At 41.9% G+C, this 24862-nt stretch overlaps 1 protein-coding gene across 11 annotated transcripts; it reads right to left on the bottom strand.

Moving 5' to 3' along the window:
* Window positions 1–5760: 5760 nt before the first annotated feature.
* On the bottom strand, window positions 5761–24773 carry Znf713 (zinc finger protein 713). 11 transcript variants are annotated; one of them, XM_074075807.1, is made up of 6 exons: window positions 24603–24773; window positions 19045–19133; window positions 16898–16991; window positions 15031–15207; window positions 14639–14731; window positions 5761–7300 (listed from the first exon to the last, which is right to left on the bottom strand). In XM_074075807.1, the coding sequence occupies exons 4-6, from the start codon at window positions 15173–15175 to the stop codon at window positions 6279–6281; spliced, it is 1260 nt and encodes a 419-aa protein (XP_073931908.1). In that variant the 5' UTR covers window positions 15176–15207; window positions 16898–16991; window positions 19045–19133; window positions 24603–24773; the 3' UTR covers window positions 5761–6278. The 11 variants fall into 11 exon arrangements, with proteins under 11 accessions (XP_073931908.1, XP_073931906.1, XP_073931902.1 ...); XM_074075805.1 differs by having other exon boundaries at window positions 16898–17122; XM_074075801.1 differs by lacking the exon at window positions 16898–16991 and adding an exon at window positions 21797–21913 and having other exon boundaries at window positions 15031–15157.
* Between the last annotated feature and the right edge of the window lie 89 nt (window positions 24774–24862).

The raw sequence follows: 24862 nt of genomic DNA on the forward strand, positions 1-24862 counted from the left end.
CTCGGCTGGGTGGTGGGTGTTAGATTTATGCCTTCCCCACGCGCACTGAGCTCTGTTCATTTGGGTTCCTGATCTTGCGCTGATCTCTGGGGATTAGACTAGGCCTCCCAAATTAAACACTGAAACTGTGGAGTGCAGTTATGCAAGTGTTCTGTTACGGCTGCACACTATGGTAGCTGTGGTTGACAACATTTAATTGTGTATGTCAAAATCAGAGAGGATTTTAAATTTCTTTTGGCAGCACTGGGGCTTGAACTCAGGACCTCACTCTTGCTAGGCAGATGCTCTACCATTTGAGCCACTCTCCCAGTCCTGTTTTGCATTGTTTTTTTTCCGAGACAGGGTCTTGTGAACTATTTGTCCAGGCTGGCTTCAAACCGTGATCCTTTCTGCCTCCTAAGTAGCTAGAATTACAGGCATGTGCCAAAGCGCCTGGCTCTGCTGCTTTTTAATATAAATTTTGTAGGTGTTTACGTCCAGTATGATTTGTATTATTTCTTAGCATCTGGTGTGAAGACCTGTATTTTTGTGTCAGTTATGAAGGAGTTAGATTGGCTAATATTGGCTGCTAGATGATGCCTTGTCAGAAAGAGGCAGGCTGGGAATATATGAGGCTTTGGCTTGGAAGTTGCTAAGAGGAGCAGCAAACAACAGGCTCCTGGAATGGATAGTTTGAAGGACAAAATATAGATGTGGTGATAGCAAGAGTCAGATACAGCCAGAATAGAGCGAGAGGAAGAGCAGCAAGAGAAAGACCTTTTTCTTCTGAGTTATGGCAAGCCTTTGAAAAATAAGAGTAGGTTTGCTGGTTTCCAACATCATTGTGGTAGTGTGCTGAAGACAGAACACAGGTGGAAGAAATTGGAGGCTGGATGGTTTGTCAGGGGGTACTGATGGCCTGCACTGGAACAGTGGGAAGGAGAGAATGTGGTGGCTGAGAAATAGATGGAGGAGTTTGCATATCCCCTTATAGGCAATAATAATATAATTAAGTATGTATTAGACTATTCAGACTGCCACAACAAGACACAACAGGCTCTGTGCCTTACACCATGTAAAATTAATTTCCCACAGTTCTGGAAGTCCAGGATCAATGTTTCTGGGGAGGGCTTTCTTACTTGATTGCAGATTGCCCCTTCCTTGTCTAGTCACTGTCTCTCCTCAGAACAAAACTTGAGTCAGGCTCCTCTGACCCCTCTAGCTAGGTCCTGACCTTGAACTTAGGCAGTTCCTACCACTTTTTCCTGCCTTCCAGCCTCTAACGAATCAAAACTGTTGCCACTACTGTAGACAAGAATGAAAGACACATTTTATTTCTCCTACAAGGTTAAAAACTGCTAGGGTTCGAATGTACGTGTCTCTCCAAAATTCATACATTGGAACCTAATACTTAATCTGACAGTGTAAGAAATGTGGCAGTTGGGGAAGTAACCAAGTCATGAGGGCTCTCACACAAAGGATTAATGTCCCTATAAAAGAGGCTTCTGTTCCTTCTGCCCTGTGAGGACACAGCATTTGTCCAGCCCAGAGGATACAGGAACAAGATACCACCATGGAAGCAGAAACTGTTCCTCAGGGTCTTTGTATTTTAAAGCAGTAATGGGATTTGAACTCAGGGCCTCAAAAGCATTCTGCCACTTAAGCAGCATGCCACTCCTTCTCCTCCCTTTTTTGGGAGACAGAGTCTTACTATGTAGCCCAGAGTGGTCACAAACTTGAGATTCTCCTGCCTCCCAGCCCTGAGTGCTGGGATTACTAGTGTGCACCACCACACCCGACAGTCTTATATTTTCTAGAGGTTCTTTTCCTTCAGCAAGCTATGTATTACTATTGTATTAACCAACCCCTTTCTCCAGCTCTTTGGTATCCTCAGTGTGGATTCCAAAATATCTTTTTCTGCTGACAGAGGAGAGAATTTTTTCTTTGTAATCCCAGAAGATAGAGCTACCAATATCCAAGGCTCCAGAAATTCTGCAGCTAGGGGGCAATCATGTAGAAATGTAGACTGGTATATAGATAATCAGTGACTAGGCAAGTAATAGGGGAGCTTATTGTGGGGAGGCCCTAAGAAGTAGAGGAGCCTAGTCACTATGGCGAAATACAGACAACTGGAGGGCATTCATTTCTTCCTTTTATTTTTGCCAGTGTGGGGATTTGAACACAGGGCCTTCTCCTTAGTAGGTAGGTGTCTACCAGCTGAGTCACACTCCTAGCCCAGGTATTCATTTCTTGCTGAGCTACTACAGAGCATTTCACATGGGTTCTTCCTACTCCCAAACACACAACTCCATTCCCATTTGGCACTTAGGAATAAGTATGAGTGTCGATTTTTTTTGGTAACTCTGAAGTTTGAACTCAGGGCTTCACACTTGCTAGGTAGGGCTCTACCACGGAGCCACACCTCCAGCTCTTTTTGCTCTGGTTATTTTGAGATGGGGGTCTTGATTTTTTTTCCCAGGTTGGCCTGGACCTGGACCACGATCCTCCTGTGTATACTTCCCGTAGATGGGATGACAGTGTATGTCACCATGACCACCCCATGAGATGGGGCCCCAGGCTGGCCTGGAACCCCTATCCTCTGATCTCAGTCTCCCACATAGCTGGGATGACAGAAATGTGCCACCATGCCCAACTTCAAACTTTAATAATGCTAGCTAACAATATAATCATACCAAAATGACAGGACAATGAATTAGATGGTTTGGGGAAAATTCAAGTCAAGAGAGGAGAGAGGAAGGAGGGAGAGCGAGAGGGAGAAGGAGAGCTAGTAGCTGTTCTTGGGAGTCCAAGGTATGTGCTCACTGGAAAGAAGGGCATGGTCAGCCACATATTGACATGAACTAACACTAGGACTGAAGGCAAGGCACAGTCCTGCTAGCTGCTTTCTCCACACCTTACTGTGTATGGGAAAGTGCTCCTCTCCCATCACCCAGTAGAGAGCACTGTGGATTTGGCCTGCACTGGTGCTGCGCTGGGGAGTGAGTACCACAGATGAGGCACTGTGGTTCCCCCTTGTCACCTCTCCCTGCAAGGTGTACCTGTAATACTTACTGGTCTGAAGTGCTTCAGCACTCTCCCATGCTCCTGGGGCTGCCAGTGCCAGAGGCCTGGCCAGCAAGGGAGCTTGCCTCAGCAGTATCTGAGAAAATGTCCATCACCCAACTGGTACCACCACTCCAACTGTTAGAGTGGTTACACAATGGGTACTCCTCACTCACTGCTCTGTACTAACCACACTTGCCTGAGGCACAGGAAGTCCCCAACCCTGTGTGGTACCCAGAGATACTGGTTTCTTTGACTGCCACAACACACACTGTGTTGATAGTCATTAATTATAGCTAAAGAAGCTACAAGGATACTACACTAAAGATCCCAGTTAGAAACAAAGCCAACACCCCAACACACATATTGAAAATCATTTACTATGAAGACCATCTCATATAAATGGTAGAGATCCACCAGGTGTGCAAATATCAACATAAGAGCACAAGAAAACATTGTACCATGATGCCTGAAAAAAACAAAACACATTTAACTCTCTAGCAACAAATCCCACGAAAACTTTCTTGACAAAATACCTGATTAAAGAACACAAAGAATTGTTATAAAGAAACTCAGTAAGATTCAAGAACATACAGACAAGCTGGATGAAATCAGAAAAACAATACATGAGATGAATGAGAAATTCAGCAGAGATAGAGTCTGAAAAAGAACCTATCAAATCTTGAAAAAGAGCTCAATAAATCAAATACAAAATTCAGTTGAGGCTGGACATGGTGGCTCATGCTGATAATCCCAGCTACTTGGGAAGCAGAGATTGGGAAGATCATGGTTTGAGGCTAGCCCAGGCAAAAAGTTAGCAAGACCCCATATCAATCAGTAAATTGGGCATAGTGACATGCATCTGTGATCCCAGCTACATGTGAGGCTGTAGACAGGAGGATCTTGGTCTGATGCTGGCCAAGGCTCTGCCTGAAAAATAACTAAAAGCAAAACAGGGCTGGGGGTGTGTGTGGCTCAAGTGGTAGAGTACCCACCTAGTAAGTGTGGCACCCTGAATTCAAAGCCCCAGTACCACAAAAATTGTGTTAAAAGTCTCAACAAAGACTAGATCAATCAGAAGAAAAAATATCTGAGCTTGAATACAACAAAGTCTTTTATAATGTCACATTCAGATAAAAAAATTAATGAATAGAAAAAGAAGAGAGCATTCAAGATTTTTGGGACACCACTAAACAAACACAGACTTTTATCATTGGACCATATGAAGATGAGGAGGTAACAGTAAATGGCACAGAAAACCTATTCATGAAATAACAGCAGAAAAAAGACCCTAGTGTTGGGAAAGACATGGACATCCAGGTATAAGAGGCTTACAGAACCCCAAACAGATGTGATCAGAAAAGATCTCCTTCATGCCATATTATAGTCAAACTGTAAGAAGAAGAGGACAAAGAAACAATTGTAGAAACTGCACCAAGTTCCATCGAGGGTCTATTAGACCAGGACGGAACACAATGACATAGTCCCCATCCTGAAGGAAATAACTAACAACTAAGAACATCACACCCACAGTCGCAATGTTCCTACAAGACTGAAGGAGTAACACAAGATGAGCAAAAACTACAGGGGTTTATGACCACTAGGCTGCCTTAAAAAAGATGCTTTAGAGAGTACTACATCGAGAAGTGAAAGAAAGATAACTATCATCATGAAAACATATGGAAGTATAAATCTCACTGGAACAGCAGATACCCAAAAGAGAAATAAAGAAGACTAAAGCCTTATCAATATGGTAATCAAACCACAGAGACTCACAAGAGAAGAACAAATAATAAAGAGTATTCATAACAGAATAAAATAAACAAAATGACAAAGCAAGTCTTTACTTCTTAATAATAATCTTAGATGTAAATAGACTAAATTTTCCAATTAAAAAATACAACCTGTCTGTGGTTGAGCACCTGCATAACAAACACAAGGCCCTGAGTTCAAATAACAGTGCCTAATGATAAAAAAAACAGACTGAATGGATAAAAACAAAACAAGACTCAATAATGCCTTCAAGAAAGTCACTTAAGAACTAAAGACATAAAAACTGGGCACTGGTGGCTCATGCCTGTAATCTTAGCTACTTGGGAGGCTGAGATCAGGAGGATTAAAGTTTGAGGCAAGTCCAGGCAAATAGTTTACAAGACCCCATCTCCAAAATAACCAGAGCAAAATGGCTGGAGGTGTGGTTCAAGTGGTAGAGTGCCTGCTTTGCAAACATGAAGCCCTGAGTTCAAACTGTGGTTCCACCAAAAAAAAAAAAAAAAGATAAATTATTCACATATGCCATAGGGAATTTAAAACTAGAATAACAGGACAGAAATGCAGACATCGCTAAATCAAAATTTCAAGCTTCATCAATATGATCCTGTGTCCTCCAAGACTTTCCTCAAAGTGATCCCAGAATTTATTTGAAGAAAATCATTCCAAGATTGCTAAAAGAAGAACAGAATATTGTCATACTCCTATCATGCTTTCTCAAATGATGGTGTACAGGGTTACTTTTGTGGTATACCAATGAATGATCTTCATTCCAAACGGCACACATTTATTCTGATGGAAGTAGACCAAATATAATTAGTATAGGCAATTCAACAGTTTCATAGATAGTATTTCCTGGGTCAAGCTGAAAATCCTATGCTTCTTAAAATATTAAAGAGTCGATAAGATAAAAACTGTAAATGAAGTACAAAATAAGTTAAGTTTGAGAACGATTTCTCCTTATATTTATTTTGTTTTATGTAACTGGTTATATTACAGTATTGTCTTGCTTAACCAACGTTTATATAATTTAAAAGCTTTATAGGATAATATATACCAGTAAATAATTATAGGTATTGTCTAAGAATTTTTTTTTGAGACAGGGGCTTGCTATGCAGCCCAGGCTGTCATTAGAACTGGTCCTCCTGCTTCAGCCTCTCAAATGCTGGGATTACAGGCATGTACCACCATGCCTGGCTCTGTTCATTTCTTTGAGAATTTTTATATCAGATTTAGAACACAGATCAGTATATTTTTGTTTATAAAATAAATGTTTACTGTTTATAACCCCTTTTGGGAATATAATGCACTACTAGTTTAAGGTACAAATTTATTTTGTTTCTATGCATTAAAAGTTTACTGGTAAGCTTTCTCTCTACTATCAATAATTTGATACTGAAAAGTAGAAAATAAAAAAATTCCCACATTACTAAATTCATGATTTCCCCACCACAAGTTATGTGCCACTAAATGAAGGACTGTGGCTTAGGAAGGATTTTCTCACATTTATAGTCACATAATTTCTCACGGGTGTGGATTTTCCTATGTTGATTAAGGTGAGCGCTCTGGCTGAAGGCTTTCCCACATTCATTACATTTATAGGGTTTCTCTCCTGTATGTGTTCTTTCATGTTGATTAAGATGTGTCCTCTGGCTGAAGGCTTTTCCACAAAAACTACATTCGTAAGGTTTCTCTCCAGTGTGAAGTCTATGGTGTTCAGTAAGAGACGTGATTCGGCTGAAGGCTTTACCGCACTGATTACACTTATAGGGCTTCTCTCCAGTGTGAATCCTCAGATGCTGAGTAAAGGACGAATGCTGGCGGAAGGCCTTCCCACATTCATGGCATGTGAAAGGCTTTTCCCCAGTGTGGATCCTCTCATGTTGAATAAGATGTATTCGCTGGCTGAACCTTTTCCCACATTCATCACACTTGTAGGGTTTCTCTCCTGTAAGCACCATGAGAGGTTGGGTAAGAGGCGGGTTGTGGTGGAAGGCCTTTCCACATTCGTTGGGTTTCTCTCTGGCATGAATATGACTAGGAAGAAGAATATGTCGACTGGAGATTTTTCCATACTCGTTATATCCATAGGGAGTCTCTCTTCCATAGTCCCCTGGATAATAAATCAAGTCTGAATTGTGTTTGATGCTCTTTCCTTGTGTGTCATAATGAAAGGGTATTTTAATTGGAGGAATTCTCTGATGCAGAGTAAGGTTTGAGTTCAAGTTATAGTTCTCCTCAAATTTATTACATTCAGTACCTCTCTCCTGTGGCCTCTTCTGGTGGGTGAAAGCTACTTGTCCCAGATGTCTCCTCTGGTTTTCTTGGTTAAATTCTAACTGATAATCAAAATCCCAGAGTCCTCCTAGGATGGAGTACCAGAAACTGTCTCCGGTTAGTCTTTTCATTACTGTGTCATGGGTTTGGTTTTCACCAGAAACATTCTGGCTTACTGTAGTTGTTTCGATTTCATGTCTGTTTTCCCCATCTAGAAGAAATTCAGAACATATAAATACTTTCCAACATTCCCTAGACTTTGAAAAGTAACTGGTTGCATAATGAGTAACTGAACAAAACTGACAGTAATGTGCGCGTGGCATATATAGAATTCAAGTTTTCAAATACGGCCACCTAACAAGGGGAAGGACTATGAGAGGATGATGGGAAACAGTGAGCAGGGAGAAGAATTAAAAACCTATGGTAGTCATAGAAAGAGGAGATTGTTCAGAAGTATGCATGGTTAAAAGGAGATGGACAGGAGAACAAACATCAGACAAGGTCTGTGTTCAGAGGTGGGGATGTCAGAGGAGTGACTCCTACAGAAGACAGGTCCAAGCCCTTATAAACCCCATCTGTGGATTATTTTACTGTAATGACAGTTACCTGCTTATTCAAAAACATATCTTGGGCTGGGGGTATGGTTCAAGTGGTAGGATGCTTGCTTATCATGGGTTCTTGGGTTCAATACCTAGTACTGCTAAAGAGGTATTCTTCCTATTTTTTTGTTTAAAATGATAACAACAATACTTGCTGATAGTAACGTATTCAAATCATGTGCAAAAGTGTAAGGAAATAATCCCGCCTCCTAGAAACTGTAATAGTTAATACCTATCTTGTCCGATTTTTCCTATGTTCATATGAATATAATATGATGACCAGATTTGGAACAAGCATCACTTACAGATTATGATAAAAAACAAAATTTCATTTTGGATTCCCACTACTTCTTTAAGAGGGGGGATAATCTTCTTGTTTCTACATGAACATTTGAGCAAGATCCATGTCTTTCTTCCTGATTCTTAGGTAATAGATACTGCTACGTCACATTGGGTCACAAGCACAGTATTTATTTAGTAATTCAAATGTTCACATTTAATACTCAAAATTTCAAAGGTAATTCCTTTCCTCTTCTCTGGGCCTGTAATGAAAGGTGACACTCCTTCTCCTTGCCTGCTTCTTCCCCCATTCCACTCTCTTCCTGTCCACCCTTCCACCATACTGCTCTCTCCCTGCTAGGTCTTTTTTTTGATTCTATTTTTGTGTCTTCCCCCATGTAACTACTTCCTTGCTTTACCTCTTCCTTCAATTGCTAACTTTTAGTTAGTTCTTTTCTAAAAAGAGTGGTGCACATACGGGAGTTATGGAGATAGGAAGTAAACCCAAAACATGAAATCGTTTGATGTCCCCACTCCAGAGGAACTAATACAGAAACCTTAACAGAGGTCAACACGAGAAGGGGATCAGGAACAAGTGTAAAGATCAGTTAGAGATGAATCAACTTGGGTTGTAACACATTTGTACATGGAAGCAATGCTAGGAATCTCTGTATAGCTACTCTTAACTTAACTAGCAAAAACGCTTTCTCTCTTATTATGCTTATATCTTCTCTTCAACAAAATTAGAGATAAGGGCAGAACAGGTTCTGCCTGGAAGCGAGGGGGAGAGGGGGGAAGAGGTAGGGGTGGGGGTCAAGGGGGAGAAATGACCCAAACAATGTATGTACATGTGAATAAATGAATAAAAAAAAAAGAGTGGAGCAGAGAAGGGAGGAGAGGTTAATGGGCCAATTTTTGAATGGCTGGGTAGTGTTACATTAAGCTTTGCAGATGGTTAAAACAGACTCACTTTGGGGAACTTTCATGACTCTGGGGAGGTTCTTGGTGGATCCCTTCTCTCCATGATCTAGACAGATGCATTCTTATTTGGGGCATTAATCCTACTCAACATGATCCAAGACAATAGGAGCTGGGTGTGATTCATTCAGCAGTTGTGTTCTAGGCCTGGCCACATAGCAAGACCCTGACTCAAGAAAAGAAAAGATCCAAGACTATGCTGGTGGCTCATGAAAAACACTCATGACATCTGGATCCAGCAAAACTTAGGCAGTGCAGACCCATCCTTACTCAACAACTGACCACTTAGTAGTCAGCTGTCCTTGGGCTTTGGACTTTCTGGGTGAGTCTGCTTTATTTATCTCAGGTGAGGGTCCTGCAACCACAGAGAACAAATTGAAGCTGTCTGAATGGTCCCCTTGAAGCTGGGTAGCTACACCATTACCTTTCCCTCTCCCTTTCCTTCCTCCATTCCCTCGCTCCCTTCCCTCCCTCTATTTAGTACTGAGAATTGAACCCACAGCATCAAGTATGCCAGGCAAGTACTCTATCTCTTGAGCCACACCACCAGCCCTCTGTTAGATCTCCCTCAATTCCCCTGATCTAGCTGGTGGAGGCGAACAGGTTCATGAGGTCATTTTTTTATCCTCATGATGGGTTGGACAAGGTTCCCATAGCTACTTTTGGTGTGCAAATATCTTCTGTTGATTCTGAAGGAAGAGTCTTGTAATACACAGACACATGAGTGTTTGGATGTAATTATACAGTTTTTATTTATTTTGAAACCAAAACAGAATGATGCTATACATGTCTCCCATGTAACTTTGCTTTTCACCAAACAATGTATTTATTTATTTATTTTTGCAGTACTCAGGGACTTGTACTTGCCAGGCAAGTGCTCTACCAATTGAGCCACACCCCAGTCCTTTTTTGCTCTAGTTATTTTTTTAAAAGGGTCTCAGTTTTATGTCTGCACCAGCTTGGACTGTGATTGTCCTGTTTACACTTCCTGTGTAGCTAGGATGACAGGTGTGTACACTCAGCTTTTATTGGTTGAGATGGGGGTCTCACCAACTTTTTGCTAGGACTGGCCTCAATCTGGTCCTTTCAATCTCTGTCTCTTGAGTAGCTAGGATTACAGTTGTGAGCCAACAATATTCTTTCTGAATGAGTTTATACAGATCTATTTCCTTCTTTTTCATTCCTGAAAAATCTATTTTCCTGATGTTAAGTTTTAGGTTTCAATTTTCTTTTTTCTATTTTACTCAATGCAAACATCTGGTAGGCTCAAGCTAGTCTTTCAAGAAGACAGAGCCAGTGAAATGCCAGGTCAAAGGATTGGCATACTAAATATTTTGACAGATTTGGTCAAATGGTTCTCTTATAAGGCACTACCAATTTACACTCATATAACAGTATGAAATATGCTCATTTTACCCATATCATTCCCAGTACAAGATGTGGTAACATTTTGATGTTGTCAATCTGAGGAGTGAGAACAGACAGTAAGTGAAGAAAATAATATATTCTTTCTTCTCCCAGCACTTTATGGAATGGCATGCACTCTAACCTATGCTAACATGACCTACAAGGTGAGTGTGACACCTCTCCAGCTTATAGCAGGGTTCAACAGGCTTCTGTTATTCTCGTAGGTGCCTGCATAGATCACTGTAGTCTCGATGTGGTCACTTTCCTTGGCCATAATCTGTTCCACTGGCTCCACAGCCCCGGGTCAACTTTAGGGGTGTGGGTGTTTAATAACATCACAATTCTAGGGCACCTATGACCACCTTTATATCTAAGAACAGACACCTTCCTGAAGGTCTTTTACGAACACTTTGTGACACTATTGGGAAGCCTGACATCCTGCGGGGCCTTCCACACCAAAGTGGACCTCACCAAGTAGATGTTTACATGACTCAGCACACAGTGCCTTTTGAACTGAACTGTTCAAGAAGTAGGAAGAAGGGAGGAAGTAAGTAAGGGGAGGAGAGAATTGAGGGAAAAGGGGGAAAACAAAATATGGAAAAAGATGACATTTCTACTTGCGAAGCACTATATTTTCAGTTCTCTATTATTAATTTAAAAAATGTGCCATTTATGGTGGCTATGATATTATTTAGTGGGCAGAAATTCTATGGATCCAAGACTTGGGAAAGGACAATCTGTGAAATTGTGCTATGTGAAATTAGAGTCTGGAATCCACTGATTTCTTACAGACGGTTCCTCTTGCTAACAACGTTGTTACTGAACCCACTCCATAAATCATGGAGACAAGAGAGAAGAAACAGCAGCATTCTCTGCCATCTCAACCTACATCTTTCTCTGGGAAAGCAACTGCTTTCTTTTTTTAACTTATTTTTTCATTAGCATATGTTAACTGTTCAAAGGGGTTTCATTGGGATATTTCTATACACATATACAATGAACTTTGATTAAATTTACCCCTCTAGTACTCTTTCTTACCTTATTTTATTTTTTAAGTTTTTGGCAGTACTGGGGTTTGAACTCAGGGCCTCACGCTTGCTAGGCAGGTGCTCTACTTGAGCCATGCCCCCAGCCCTCCCCCCTTTTAAAACAATGTTTAACAGGTTTCATTATTTTATTCTCATACTGACAGCTTAAGACCCTCTCCCAACCCTACTGTTTCTCAAGTTTCAGATCAAGACACCATCCCAACCACCTTTCCTCTCTGCTTCTCCTTACAGACCTTCCTAAAACTCTTTGCATGAGTTCCCCTCTTTATCCTTAAGTTTTTCATGGAACCTGGCCATGCTTCCTCCAGTCTTCACCCCACTCCAAAATTCCTGCCTAACCAAGTCTCATACCAGCTATCTCTTTCTCCATCTTTCCACTGATCTTACTGGATAACCTCTGTCTAATTATTCCCCATTATCTCCTTACTAGCCTGCATTCTCCCCAGAATAGGTAGTATTGTCTACCTTAGCTACAATTAAACCTCCAGAAGGGCCTGGGATACTTAATGGGAAGAAACAGAAAGAGAGGTGGGGAGAGGAGAAGGAAGGGTGTGTGAAGATGGGCTGGGATACAGAAGAAGACAATGAGAACCCAGATTTCTAAGTCCCAGTCCAGAATATATGTGTATTTACAAACTTCTTTCAGAAAGTTAAAAAGAATGGGGGAAAAAAAAAGGTGGCTTGTGCCTGTAATCCTAGCTACTTGTGAGGCTGAGATCATGAAGACAGTGGTTCGAGGCCAGCCCGGGCAGGGAGTCTGCAAGAACCCATCTGACATGCACCTGTTATTCTAAGCTATATGGGAGGCGGAGACAGGAGGATTATGGGTCCAAACCAGCCTGGCAAAAAGACAACTATGAGACCCCATTTCAGTGGAAAAAGTGGATATTCAGATTTCAATGACAGTGGGAAGCATAAAATAGGAGGATTATAGTCCAGGCTGGGTTGGGCAAAAACCAGACTCAATCTCCAGAACAACCAGAGCAAAAAGGGTTGGAGGAGTGACTCAAATGGTAGAGCGCCTGCCTTGTAAGCATGAAGCCCTGAGTTCAAACCCCAGTACCACCAAAACAACCCCAAAACAAAATATCTTAATTACTAGACTGGATTCATGTTGGGAGCTGACAGGTGTATTGAATAAGCTGCATGTTTGAGTTTGGCACAGCCCCAAACCACAGAAGGGAGCAAGTATGGTTATGCCCAGTAAAACTGCACACTTGGATTGGCACAGCCTCAGCTGCAGAAGTAGGCAAGATGCAGTATAGCTGTTTTTTCCTTTAATGTTCACGTTTGGAGAGAAGCTCTCACAGGTTTCTCCTGTTCCCGAGGATCACCGTGTCACACCCCCCTCCCCGAGAAATGCCTCTCCGCTTTGTGTTGCCACTGTATATAATAAACTCCCTGGAGGTAGAGAGGGCTGGTGTGTCTCTGTCCGAGCGCCCAGCCTCCCTGGCCCCAGCTTTATGCATGTTTGGTTTTCTGTCTGTTGTCTTTTCCGGAATCTCCCATCACCTTCAGTTAGGTTTCTAGGACAAGCTCATGCAGGACACGAGAGATTCACAGATGGGAGTAATGATCAGGCTCAAATTCTGTTTCTCAGTGAAGTAAAATAGGAATGAAGTTTCTTACTTAAGATAACCTAGAGTACTAACGGCAAGGAAGAAAGTTGGGTGTAGTGGCACAAGTTCCCCAGACTTGGAACTTGTAGGCTGAGGCCCCAGACTCGGAGACTGTTGCAAAAGGATCACAAGTTGGAGGTCAGCCTGGGCCAGACCCTGTCTCAAAAACAGGAAAACAAAGAAATAAAAGCAAGAAGGACAGCCAAGTCAAAGTCAATTTGAAAGAGCTGAAGTTTGAATGACAGACTCCAAATGATGAAACCAGGTATCAAAGCGAAGAATGGGAGTGGGAACAAGATAGAAATAGGGTAGTGAGACTGGTTTAAAGAACCAGAATAGAAAATGCCTAAATCAGCATCTGATCTGGGATTCAGGCAGCAGTCAAGTCTTTGCTAAAATGAACAGCAGACATCATAGGTGGTATTCCAGCAATAAGGAACTAAGATTATTACCACCATTATTATCATTTGTCAAGAAATCCCACATTTAAGGGGATGCCTGAAAGAAGAGAGTACAGCCAAGTGTGAGTGAGGATGCATGCCTGTAATCCCAGCACTTGGGAGACAGAAGTAGGAGGACTGAGAATTCAAGGCCAGCCTGGACCACATAGTGAGACCATCTCCAAAACAGGGGAAAAAACAAAAACAAAAAAAACCACCTCAACAGAGTATAAAGTCATCAGACTAGGTTTGAAATATTTAATTAAATGACAGCATAGCATTAGTAAACAAAACTATATTTAAAATCTGAAAGAAGACTGAGGGTGAAATATGAAGGCCAGAAATGTACAAACAGGACGATGTTTAAGGACTATTTAAAAGCAGCATGCTGCAGGGTGGAACAGCAAGTCCATATAAACCCAGGCCTTCGAGAGAAAAAGGAGGAAGAAAGGCAGCCAGTGAGTAGGGAAAGTGAGGCGAGCTGCAGGAGGCAAGAACAGGGTGCGCCACACACAGCCAGGGGAGGAGAATTTCAAGATGGTGCAGTCAACACAGTAAAAGGCTTTTTCATGGGAAGGAAGTTAGGAACAATCTCCAAGTGAGCATTTTCAGCACAGGCAGGATGGGGACCATATCACACAGGAGCAGGGGAATTAGAAATGAAGGTACAGGTATAGACAGTAAGTCAAAAGAGTCTGAAGATAAAAGAAAAAGCAAATAATAGGTAAATATAGCAGATTTTTGATAAGCACAAGAGAGATTTAGCAAATGCTGAAAGGATATATGAACAAAAATACAGACAAAATGCTATGTAGAGTTAAGTAACACTAAGTATTTACTTCTTTGTGTGTGTATGTGTGTGTTTGTGTGTGTGCTGCTGGGGTCTGAACTCAATGCCTCACACTTTCTAGGCAGGTGCCCTACTGCTTGAGCTGCACCCCAGCCCTACATTAAGTATTTCTGGACGTTCAAATCGATACTTGCAAAAATAACTTTTGTACTGTGCAAACTTTTTTCATAATAAATATATAGTTTCTGTTCAATCAGAAAACTGAATGTTTTCAAGGGCCTCAGTATTTTTTCAATCTCAGAGGGAGAATTTGAACACAGGGCATTTAGTATTTCAAAAGTGGTTGTTTCTCCCACTGAATAGCCATGCCCAAGCGCTTGCTTCTCACCTGGATGAGCGTCCAGTGGGCTGTCTCTTTCTGTTGTCCACTGCTCCTCTTGCTCCAACTGAGTAATTACCTCTGGTTTGTAAAGCTGATGCCCTATTCACAAGAGAAATATGTTGTCTGAGGATTTGTACTGTAATCAAAATCTCTTTCAGAACCCACTTCAAATTTTTTAATTGTTAAGCCTCTGAATTGGGGGTAGGAGGCTGCACAGGCAGCAAAATAAAGCTATCCACCTCCAACTCAGCAAGCCAAGACCTTTTACTTGAGGAGAAAGGACAGCAGACAAAGGTCTCTGTCTCCAAAACCACTCAGCATTCTCCCATACGGTCTGCACTCCATCCGCACAAGTAAACCTGCTGGGAAGGTTCCAGCCATGCAGGGCACCCCCTTACCCAGTGCCACTAGGTTCCTGTAGTTCTCCAGCATCACGTCTCGGTAGAGGTTCTTCTGAGCAGGGTACAGCTGTTCCCACTCATCTCTGGTGAAGTCCACGGTCACGTCCTGGAATGTCAGTGACTCCTGAAATATCCAGCACATCACTGCTTAGCCAGAAACCTCTTGCAGGGGCCCTGGGGAGAAGGGGTGGAAGGAGCAACTCTAGAAAAAGGCCAGGGTGTCTAAGCATGTACAGAGAGACTTCAGGACTCTGTGTAATCCAGACAAGCTTTTTTTTTTTTTTTACATTTTTATCATATTACTTTGTACTGAGAGTGCCTTGTGACATTTACAAAAGTTCTTACAATGTATCATAGTTGTATTTACCCCTCCATCATTTCCTTTATCCCCTTCCCCCCATTCCTGGAATAGTTTCAGCAGGTCTCAACTGTCCATTTTCATACACGAGTACATAATATTTCTACCACATTCATCCTCCTACACCCTTTACAGGCCAAATCTTTTGATCCCTCCCCCCCGCCTTTTTTATGGTACTGGGGGCTGAATGCAAGCCAAACACTCTTATCATTTGAGTCACCCTCCTGTCCCAGGTCATACCTTTTGAAACAATACCTGTCTGTCACCTTTCCTGACATGTAAAAATATGCATGAGCTGGGTTCATGGCATGCACCTGTAATCCCAGCTATTCAGGAACATGAGGCATGAGGAGTTGGAGGTTAAGGAAAACCTGAAAAATCTAGCAAGACCCCATCTCCCCAGCTTACCTCCTCAAATGAAATACTCCTTGCATTCAGACTTTTGATAATTTACTGCAGGAGAGTGACTTTGTCTCATAAATACAATTAAAAAATACATTAGGAACTCATCTCAACAATGAAAGAATTTAGGATTCTTTGAAACTGTGAAAATAGGTGTAAATCCTCAACGGATTTTTATGCACTGAGCAGAGAAGGAGAGAGAATATTCCAGTAGGTTAGAAACAAAAGGGTAACACCCAAGACCCCCAAGTTTCACTCCATTTAGCATCAGCTCAAAATCACCTGTGTCAGCTGAGTGAAGTTCTTTTGGGTGTGGCTTCTTCAGAGCTTTCTGTCTATTGATCTGTGAGCCAAGAAACAGTTAGTTGACCCCCTCTCATTGCTTACAAACCTACAGCGTGGGAAGGTGTCTTGTTCCAGCAGACAGCAGCCCACAGTGGTCCTGAAGGGCAGCTGTTTCTTGGCTCTGCCTTTAGGAGCTGCCTTTTGGTTCTTTCCTCTCAGTCATCTTCACTTTTCCACAAAAAAAGCAGCCTGTGTTTGCTCAGCCTGCTTTCTGCCCACTGCAGTTTGGTGGTCTAAGGTCTTCTGTTGTTATTTTTTATTTATTTGTATGTGTATGTGTGTGTGTGTTACTGGGGTTTGAACTCAGGACCTTATACTTGCTAGGCAGCTACTCTACCACTTAGGCCACATTCCCACCCCTTTTTACTTTAGGTTACTTTTCAGATAGGGTCTTGCTTTTCGCCTGGGGCCAGCTTTAGACCACTGATCCTCCAACCTATGCCTCCCATGTAACTGGAATTACAAAATGGACCACCACACTCAGTTTTTTTGTTGAGATGGTGGTCTTGCTCACTTTTTGATCAGGCTGGCCTCAAGCCATGATCCTTCCAATCTCTGCCTCCTGAGTAGCTGGGATTATAGCACCATGCCTGGCTTCTCTCTTCATTTTACATCATCTCTATTTCTATTTAAGATGATAAAATTTGACTTTTTATTTATCAATTTTTAATCAGGCTACACTACACAAAAGATGCACCCACACGTCTTTGATATCACCACCAGGGGATGGAGGATCCACTGTGAAGACGGTTCACTTACATGGCTGGCAAGTTGATGCTGGCTCCCAGATAAGAGGTTAGTAGTTGCTGTGGGCCTTGGCTCCTCCCCACCTGGACTTCTCAAGGGTGGCTGGCTTTACGGCGAGCATCCCAAGAAGAAGAGGAAGAAGTTCTGGCACCTTACATGATCTGCTTTGAAAGTCACATAGCTTTCTCCAGCCAGGGGCTTTCTCGTGCCCAGTGGAGAGAAAACAGACCTTCATGTCTAGGATGGGATGAGTGCCAAAGTCACATTGTGAAGAGAGTATCTGGGACAGGCGATATTTTGTCCATTTTTCTGGAAATGCCATCTGCCGCATGGCCACAGGTCAGCAGTGTAAGAGAGTGACTTCCCTCAGCTTTGGCAAGACAGTATGTTACCACACTTGTGACAAATAGCAGATCTGTGGCAGAAGTGTCAAGCTTTGTGATAAGACTTCAGACATGCTCTAACATGTACATTTTAATTTAAATGTACTGTCCTGAGTAGAGATGAACATTTTTCCTGTGTTTAAGATGTGTTTGAATATTCCTCCCTGTGCATTTTCTTTTGATGTTTTTGTGCAGTTTTCTTTTGGATTCCTAACCTCCCAACTGGTTTAGGGAAGTGTTCTGTACATCAGAAGGATTAGCCCACTGTGATTTGAGTGGCGATTTATTTCTGTCAACTGGACATGTCTTTTTACTTTGCTTATAGTTTTCTTTTGCCATGCAGATACTTTTGATTAAAGTATAGACACACGGCAGTACTGGGGTTGCTCTCAGGGCCTTGAGCTTGCTAGACACAACCACTTGAGCCACATCGCCAGCTCTTTTTGCTTCAGCTTTTTTCGTAATAGGGTCTCATTTTATGCCCAGGCCGACCTGGACCAAGATCTTCCTATTTCTATTTCCCATGTAGCTGGTATGATAGGTGTGCACCACCATACCCAGCTTTTATTAGTTGAGATGGGGTTCTCACAAACTTTTTGATCAGGCTAGCCAAGGCCCTTTGATCAATTTCCGCCTCCTGAGTAGGCCTGAGCCACTGTGCCAGGTCAATAATTCATTTTTCTTTTCCTTTCTTTCTTTCTTTTTGGCAGTACTGGGATTTGGACTCTCACTTTTTAGGCAGGTGCTCTACCCCCAGTCCCATAAAAGATCTTCAGCTTTTAACTTCAATGCAAATGTCCACCATCCTTTCATTCTTTGAAGTGAAACTAAGCCTCTTCTATGACAGTGGTTTTGACCACTGCGTGTCAGTATTTATAATGCACCAGTTTCTGTTTAAGTAGAAAAAGCAAACGACCCTTGGCAAGTAATACATGTGCAGAAACCTCTGACAGCTTTTATCCCATGTTGCTCACACTAATTGCCTAATTTGATGGCAAGTTTTTACTCACCCCCTCTATAATGACAGCAATTTTTTAAAAAGTGAAAAGCATTTGCTGAGTTTTTCTGAAGCATTTGACTAGCTTTCATTGACTCCTTTTAGCAGTCAATGTCATCTGTTGATAAATACTAGTCAAATTATAGAATCATTAACAACAGACTTCAGCAGGTTTCGGGAAAGGTTCAATAGTTTCTTTTTTTATTATCATATTATTGTTGTACTAGGGTACATTGTGACATTTATAAAAGTTCTTATAATATATCATCGTCAAATTCACCCCAAGGTTCAACAGTTTCTTTGAACTCAGGGCCTCACGCTTGCTAGGCAGGCACTCTATGTTTTGAGCCACTCTGCCAACTCAACAGTTTCTTGATTAACTCATGGTAGTAGATATTCCCAGGCATATTGAATGACCCTATTACCTCAAACCAAGAAGTCACAGTGACCTGAGCATCATTCACTGTTTTACAGAGAGCTACATCAAGTGTTTAAATTATGGTAAGCTGTTTAGTAAAGGGTGATTAGAAGACACTTAACTGTTTTGTTTGCTTCACAACATGTAGCACAGATCTACGTCCATGAAAATGAGAGAGAACGAGTTATAAAGAGGTGTGTAAGGAAAATGGGACACATCACAGAGAAGTTGTATCATATGTTACAAGAGTCTCCTGGGCTCTGGATTTGGGGGACTCAATACTTGAGAACTGAAAGATTAAGACCTGCCCATATTCTGAGCACTATGGCAGCACTGTAGAGGAGAGGAAAAGTGAGCTTACCAGGGATCTGGCTACCTGTGATCCATCATTCACTTCTTTCTCCTCCATCGTCTCTTCCTATGAAAGTACAGCATTCCAAGAGGGCATACCTGGGAAAAGAGAAAAGGTGCAGGCTGTTAATAACCCAGATTAAAGCTAAATTTAAATCTTGGCGCTTTCCCTTTGTGTTGGTACAGTAGCTAGTTTACGAAGAAGGCCTTAAAGACACAGTTTAAAGGATGGATGACTTAACTGTGACTTAATTGTGTACAACTGAATTTTGTGTCAATTCTGTGGCACAAACCCACTGTTGCATCATGGGAAGCTCAGTGGTTTCCAGTCCTGGTTACACATGTGGGGAATTACAAAAGATGCCAAATATATCCAAAGGAATGTAAGTCAACATACAGCGGGGACACCTGTGCACTCATGTTTACAGCAGCGCTACTGACAACAGGCAAAATACGGGATCAGTCTGGTTGCTCATCAACCAATGAACAGATAAAGAAAATGTGGGATATATATACACAATGGAGTATTATTCAGCCACAAAGAAGAATGTTGTTTTCAGGAAAATTAGATTCGGAGTCTAGTCCTTAAAAAAGAATGACAGGAAAGTAAAGCAGGTTGTATTTATGGGTTCTAGCAGGAAGGGGGAAGTAAAAGGAGAGGATGAAGGAGGGTGAACATGGTTGAAGTACTTTATACACATGTATGAAGACAGAACAGTAAAACCTATGGAAATCGTTTTAAGCAGTGGGGCAAAAAAAGAAAAAAAGGGGGAACAAGGGAGAGGAATAGAGGAAGTGAACTTGAGGTACATCGTATGCATGTGTTGAAGTATTACAATGAAACCCCTTTATACAAATGATGTATGTTAATAAAAGTAAATAAAGAGATAAAGAATCAAAAGCAAAAACCAATAAAAACTTAAAGAAAAAAGTGTCAATGCTAAGTTTCTGCTCTCAGAGTGTTGGATTTAGTGGCCTGTGCCAGGATTGGGCAACGACATTCTAAATTCTACACTCTAAGTGATTCTAAGTGTAGATGTGAAGGACTGAGATAAGAAGATGGGGAGACCATGTGTAGTGGGTTTAATCTTATTCTTTATCCCCACAAAGGTTCAAATCCACCCAAAAGTCAGCCTCAGGAGATCTGCTTCTGCTCCACTCTCAGCTGATCCTTCATACAAAGGAGACTGCACTCTTCTGTTTTAGAACGCTCACTTCCTTTTTGAGAGTAGTAGATTCTTGGTACCAAGGAGCCTCCCGTGGAGGAAAAACCACCCATAATCGGGATACCTGGAGTTCAGTACCCTAAAACGATTCCAAGTTACCTATAGGTCCAAGCATCCATAACTCCTCTGCATGCAGTCACAAAATGACTGTTGTACACATGAATACTGCTCACAAAAACTGGATCTTATTTCATACTTGTTAATCTTGAGGGATGTCTGATTCATTTTTCCCATCATGCCACCGAACACCGGCTAAAGACAATGTTGCCTTTCAACAACTCTAAAATTTTCACTTTATCACTTAAACACTTTACCATGCTTTTTGGGAGGCATATTTTCACAAAATTAAGGACAGGGAGACCCTCAGCAGATTATACAATTTAAACAGAACTGATGTAACGCAGGACTGATTGAGAGTTTCTCCCACTGAGAGGCACAAGGTGTGTATGGGAATTAAATTTTTTTTTGTTTTTGAAGTTTACCTCCCTCCCTGCTCCCTTCCCTCCCCTTCCTTTTCTTTCTGTGGTACTGGGGTTTGAACTCAGGGCCTCATACTTGTAAGGCAGGTGCTCTACCACTTGAGCCACTCCACCAGCCCTTCTTTGTGATAGGTTTTATTGAAATAGGGTCTTATGAACTATATGCCAGGGCTGGCTTCAAACTTTGATCCTTCTAATCTCTGTCTCCTGAGTAGCTAGGATTACAGGTGTGAGCCACTAAGCGGATTTTTTATTCAGCTTTGAAGTTTCTTTTGATTTTCAAAAATTTATTAATTTTTGACTGTTTTTGGTCAAAATAGCTGTAATAAATCCACAAGTAAGGTGGGCTTAGCCTGTCTGTATTCAGCCCCCCCCACTGGACAACCATACCTTGTACTTTCTACATTGTGATATCACAAAAACTTTGTTCTCTTTTATCATAGCATCTGTTGCTGGAGATGGACCTGTCCTAGCAGCTTCAGTAACCTTGTCAATCCTGGAAAGATGATTTTCCAGTATCCATTTGCCATATGGATGACAGCCACTCTGAGGTGTTAAATATCTAATGAGAACCTCAGGAGCCAATGTTGTCCACAAGGAGGATTTCTGCTCCCCAGTGACAGCCACTCTTAGAATCTTGCCTTGTGTTTGCAGAGTTGAGAGTGGGATTCCTGAATGTGACTTTTACTTTTTCCCTCCTTTAAAGGCATCAATCATTTATGTAGAGACTTTGCTACAACACCCAAATTTATCTCTTGACAGATATCTTATAATGAGATGTTCCACAGCTGGAAGAAGAAATTCAAAGTGTTTTTCTCCTAAGGGCTATGGAGTTTGTAAAGAGGAATACAAACTGTTCATTCAGCACATGGTAAGGTGTGACGTGCTTTGCAATAGTCAACAATGGGCTGGCAGAGTGGCTCAAGTGGTAGAGTGCCTGCCAAGTAAGCATGAGGCCCTGAGTTCAAACCCTAGTTCTGCCAAAAACAAAACAAAGATCAACAAGCACTTTTAGAATTCTTCATTCACATGTCCATCCTACAAAACCGAGACTCACAAATAGATCAACCAAAAGACATTTTGCCAGTCTTTTCCCTTCTTCTTCCTAGAACAGAAAACACAGTAGTTCTTGCCTCGTTGGAAGACTTCAGAAAGTTTTTCTTTTTTCTTTTTCCTTAAAAAAGAGGGGGAAAACAGGCATTTCAACCACTGAGTGAAATGTACTGATTTGCTAATAATCACGTAAGATTTTGTTTTTTTCTGTTTATAAAAGTTTCTCTGAAAAATTGTTCTAAAAAAGCTAGTGATGAAAATAGAGAAGTCATTGCTGAGATGCATTTTTTTTTTTTTGGGACAAGGTATCACCATGAAGCCCAGACTGGCCTCCAACTCAGGATCCTCCTGAGTGTTAGGATTACAGGTATAATCGTCATGCTTGGCCACAAATTTTTTTTTTTTTAAAGAGAAAGCTGCAATTCCAGTAGAATGATCTGTTAGATAAGGAAACCATTCACTGCCAAGACATGACACCAATGTGACATCTCACAGTCAACTCACTAAGAGGTGAATTACTTTTCGGTAGTAATTTATAAGTATATTAGGAACTGAGTTATTTCTCCACACATGAGCGCTGAAGAAGTCCCAGCATCAGAAGAACCAGGCAGAAGTGAATAAACATTCCCTTAAGTTTCAAATGCAATCACCTCAAACACGTGTATTTTACAACAAAAACCACGTTTATCAAGTTAGGCAGAACAGGGCTTCTCTTTCTTGTGTATGAACTGAAAATGACTCTATACATTCCCCAGTACAAGTTTGTCCCAAGTGTGTTAAATAGCCTGTTATTCACAAAAAGGGGCCAAATCAGCCCAGCACTGGTGACTCATGTCTATACTCCTATTTATTCATGATGCTGAGACAGGGAGGATCGTGGTTGGAAGCCAGCCGGGGCAAATAGTTCACAAGACCCTATCTCAGAAATACTCAACACAAAAAAGGGCTGGAGAAGTAGCTCAAGTGGTAGAATGCCTGCTCAGCAAGCATTCTAGCAAGACTTGAGTACTGTCAAAAAAAAAAAAAAAAAAAGGTGGGGGGGGGGTCACTTCAAGTTTGGAAAATGCTGGGTTCAACAAAGTGAAATAGGTGTCTTTGCTACAAATCTTAGAGATTTCTGTATGTAATATACATTGTGAATCCCACAAAATCCTCTAGGGGACAGGGAACATGTCAGAATGTTACATACTGTACACAATGTTTTCCATATTCAATTTGAAAATATCTTTAAGGCATTTATTCTTTCCCCTCCCAGGACTCAACTTAAATCAGAAAAGAGTCTGACATCACAGACCAGGAGGTCTGTGATTCCTTTCTCAGGAAGCACTTTCTGTTACCGTATTTATCTGTCCAGTAACTCATCTTCATGCCTCAGCATGTGCAATGTTAATCTCCACATTTCTGTTTATTTGCCATTCTATTTTCTTCCTTCCTTCCTTTTGTTTTTGTGCGGTACTGGAGTTTGAACTCAGGGCCTCATACTTGCTAGGCAGTTGCTCTACTCTTGTGCCACTCCACCAGCCCCCGTCCCCCTTTTTGTACTGAGTATTCTCCAGATAGGGTCTCGTGAATTATTTGCCTGGGCTGGCTTTAAACTGAGATCCTCTTAATCTCTGCCTCCTGAGTAGCTGGGATTACAGGCGTGAGGCACTGGCACCTGGCTATCATTCTATTTTCTATGCCCACTCCTGGCAGACAGTAGGTACGCAATAAATAGTTGCCACATAAGGAAAGGGTTCTAGTACTTGCTTTTCTACTGTTAAAATAGCCTTTTAAAAAAATCAATTTTATTTTATTGTCTTTGATTCTTTGGTTGTACTGGGGTTGAATTCAAGGCCTTGTGCTTGCTAGGCTGGGCTCGACACTTGAGCCATGCCCCTAGCTTTTAACTTTGTATCTATAGGCAAACTGCAATAGTAATACATACAGAAATCCTGTATTATACTATCTATTCTGTTTGTCCTAATGTTAAGATTGTATATAACCATGGTGCAATGATCAAAACCAGGAAGCTAACTTGAGTTATTCACATCCCATCAGTTTCTTCAGTAAAGTTCTTTCTCTGATCTAGGATCTTGCATTACATTTAGTTATCTTTCTGTCTCTCATGAGTTTGACACTTAAAAAGAATTAAAAGCATTTGATGCTATGCATATACTTAATGGATAGGGTAAACGTTGGACTGTGTATCAAATAGTGAGGGACTGAAGTAACTTAAGGTAACATTACTTTGTCTAGCAAACGCTTCAGTTCCACGTGTGTGTTACCAATGGCTTAACAGGTTTGTTGTTCATCTACTTTTATTATACTTTATCAGTTTATCTCAATTTATATTATATACTTATCAGGTATAAATAGAAACAGTATCAGTTTTCTCTTTCTTCTTGCATCCTGACATTACTAACTCCTATCAGATGATACAAAAAGCAGCCTGTTGTGTGTTAGTGACACAAACTGTAGCATTAACACCTACCAGCTGCACTAGGGCTTCAGTGAGATCAAAATATAGGACTTGGGGCTGGGGGTGTGGCTCAAGAGGTACAGCACCTGCCTAACAAACGTGAAAATACGACCAGTTTAATCAAAGTTACACCCATCCTGGTCACTTAACTCAGGAACAACTGGAAGAGCTGCACTGGCCAAGGAGTGGGGTCGGGTCCGAGATCCCAGGAGACAGGGAAAGTGCGCGTTCCCTGTCCGTCCGCGAGAGGCCTGTGCTCGGCTAGGACGGGGACAGGTGACAGGGGACGGGGGCCGAGAACAGGGAGGGTCCGGCTTGCCCAGCCCCGCGCAGCCCGATGTGCACTCACCGGCTTGCAGACAAGGGGCCTCGGGCGGCTTTGCCCCGCGGCCTGGACCGGGCAGGGGAGGAGCTGACGAGGGAACCTGAGCCTGGAACGCCGGGAGCAGGCCGGGCCACACCAGCCCACCGTTCACCAGCCTGCGGCTATGGCGGCGACCAGGTCTATGCCCGAACGCGCATGCACAGGGCCGCCCACTCCTCATGCGCTAGGGCTCGGAGCTCGCTCGGGCTCGGAATTCATCGGGGCTCGGAATTCGCTCGGGCTCG

This window comes from Castor canadensis, chromosome 6, assembly GCF_047511655.1.
Source record: "Castor canadensis chromosome 6, mCasCan1.hap1v2, whole genome shotgun sequence".
Classification (NCBI taxonomy): Eukaryota; Metazoa; Chordata; class Mammalia; order Rodentia; family Castoridae; genus Castor; species Castor canadensis.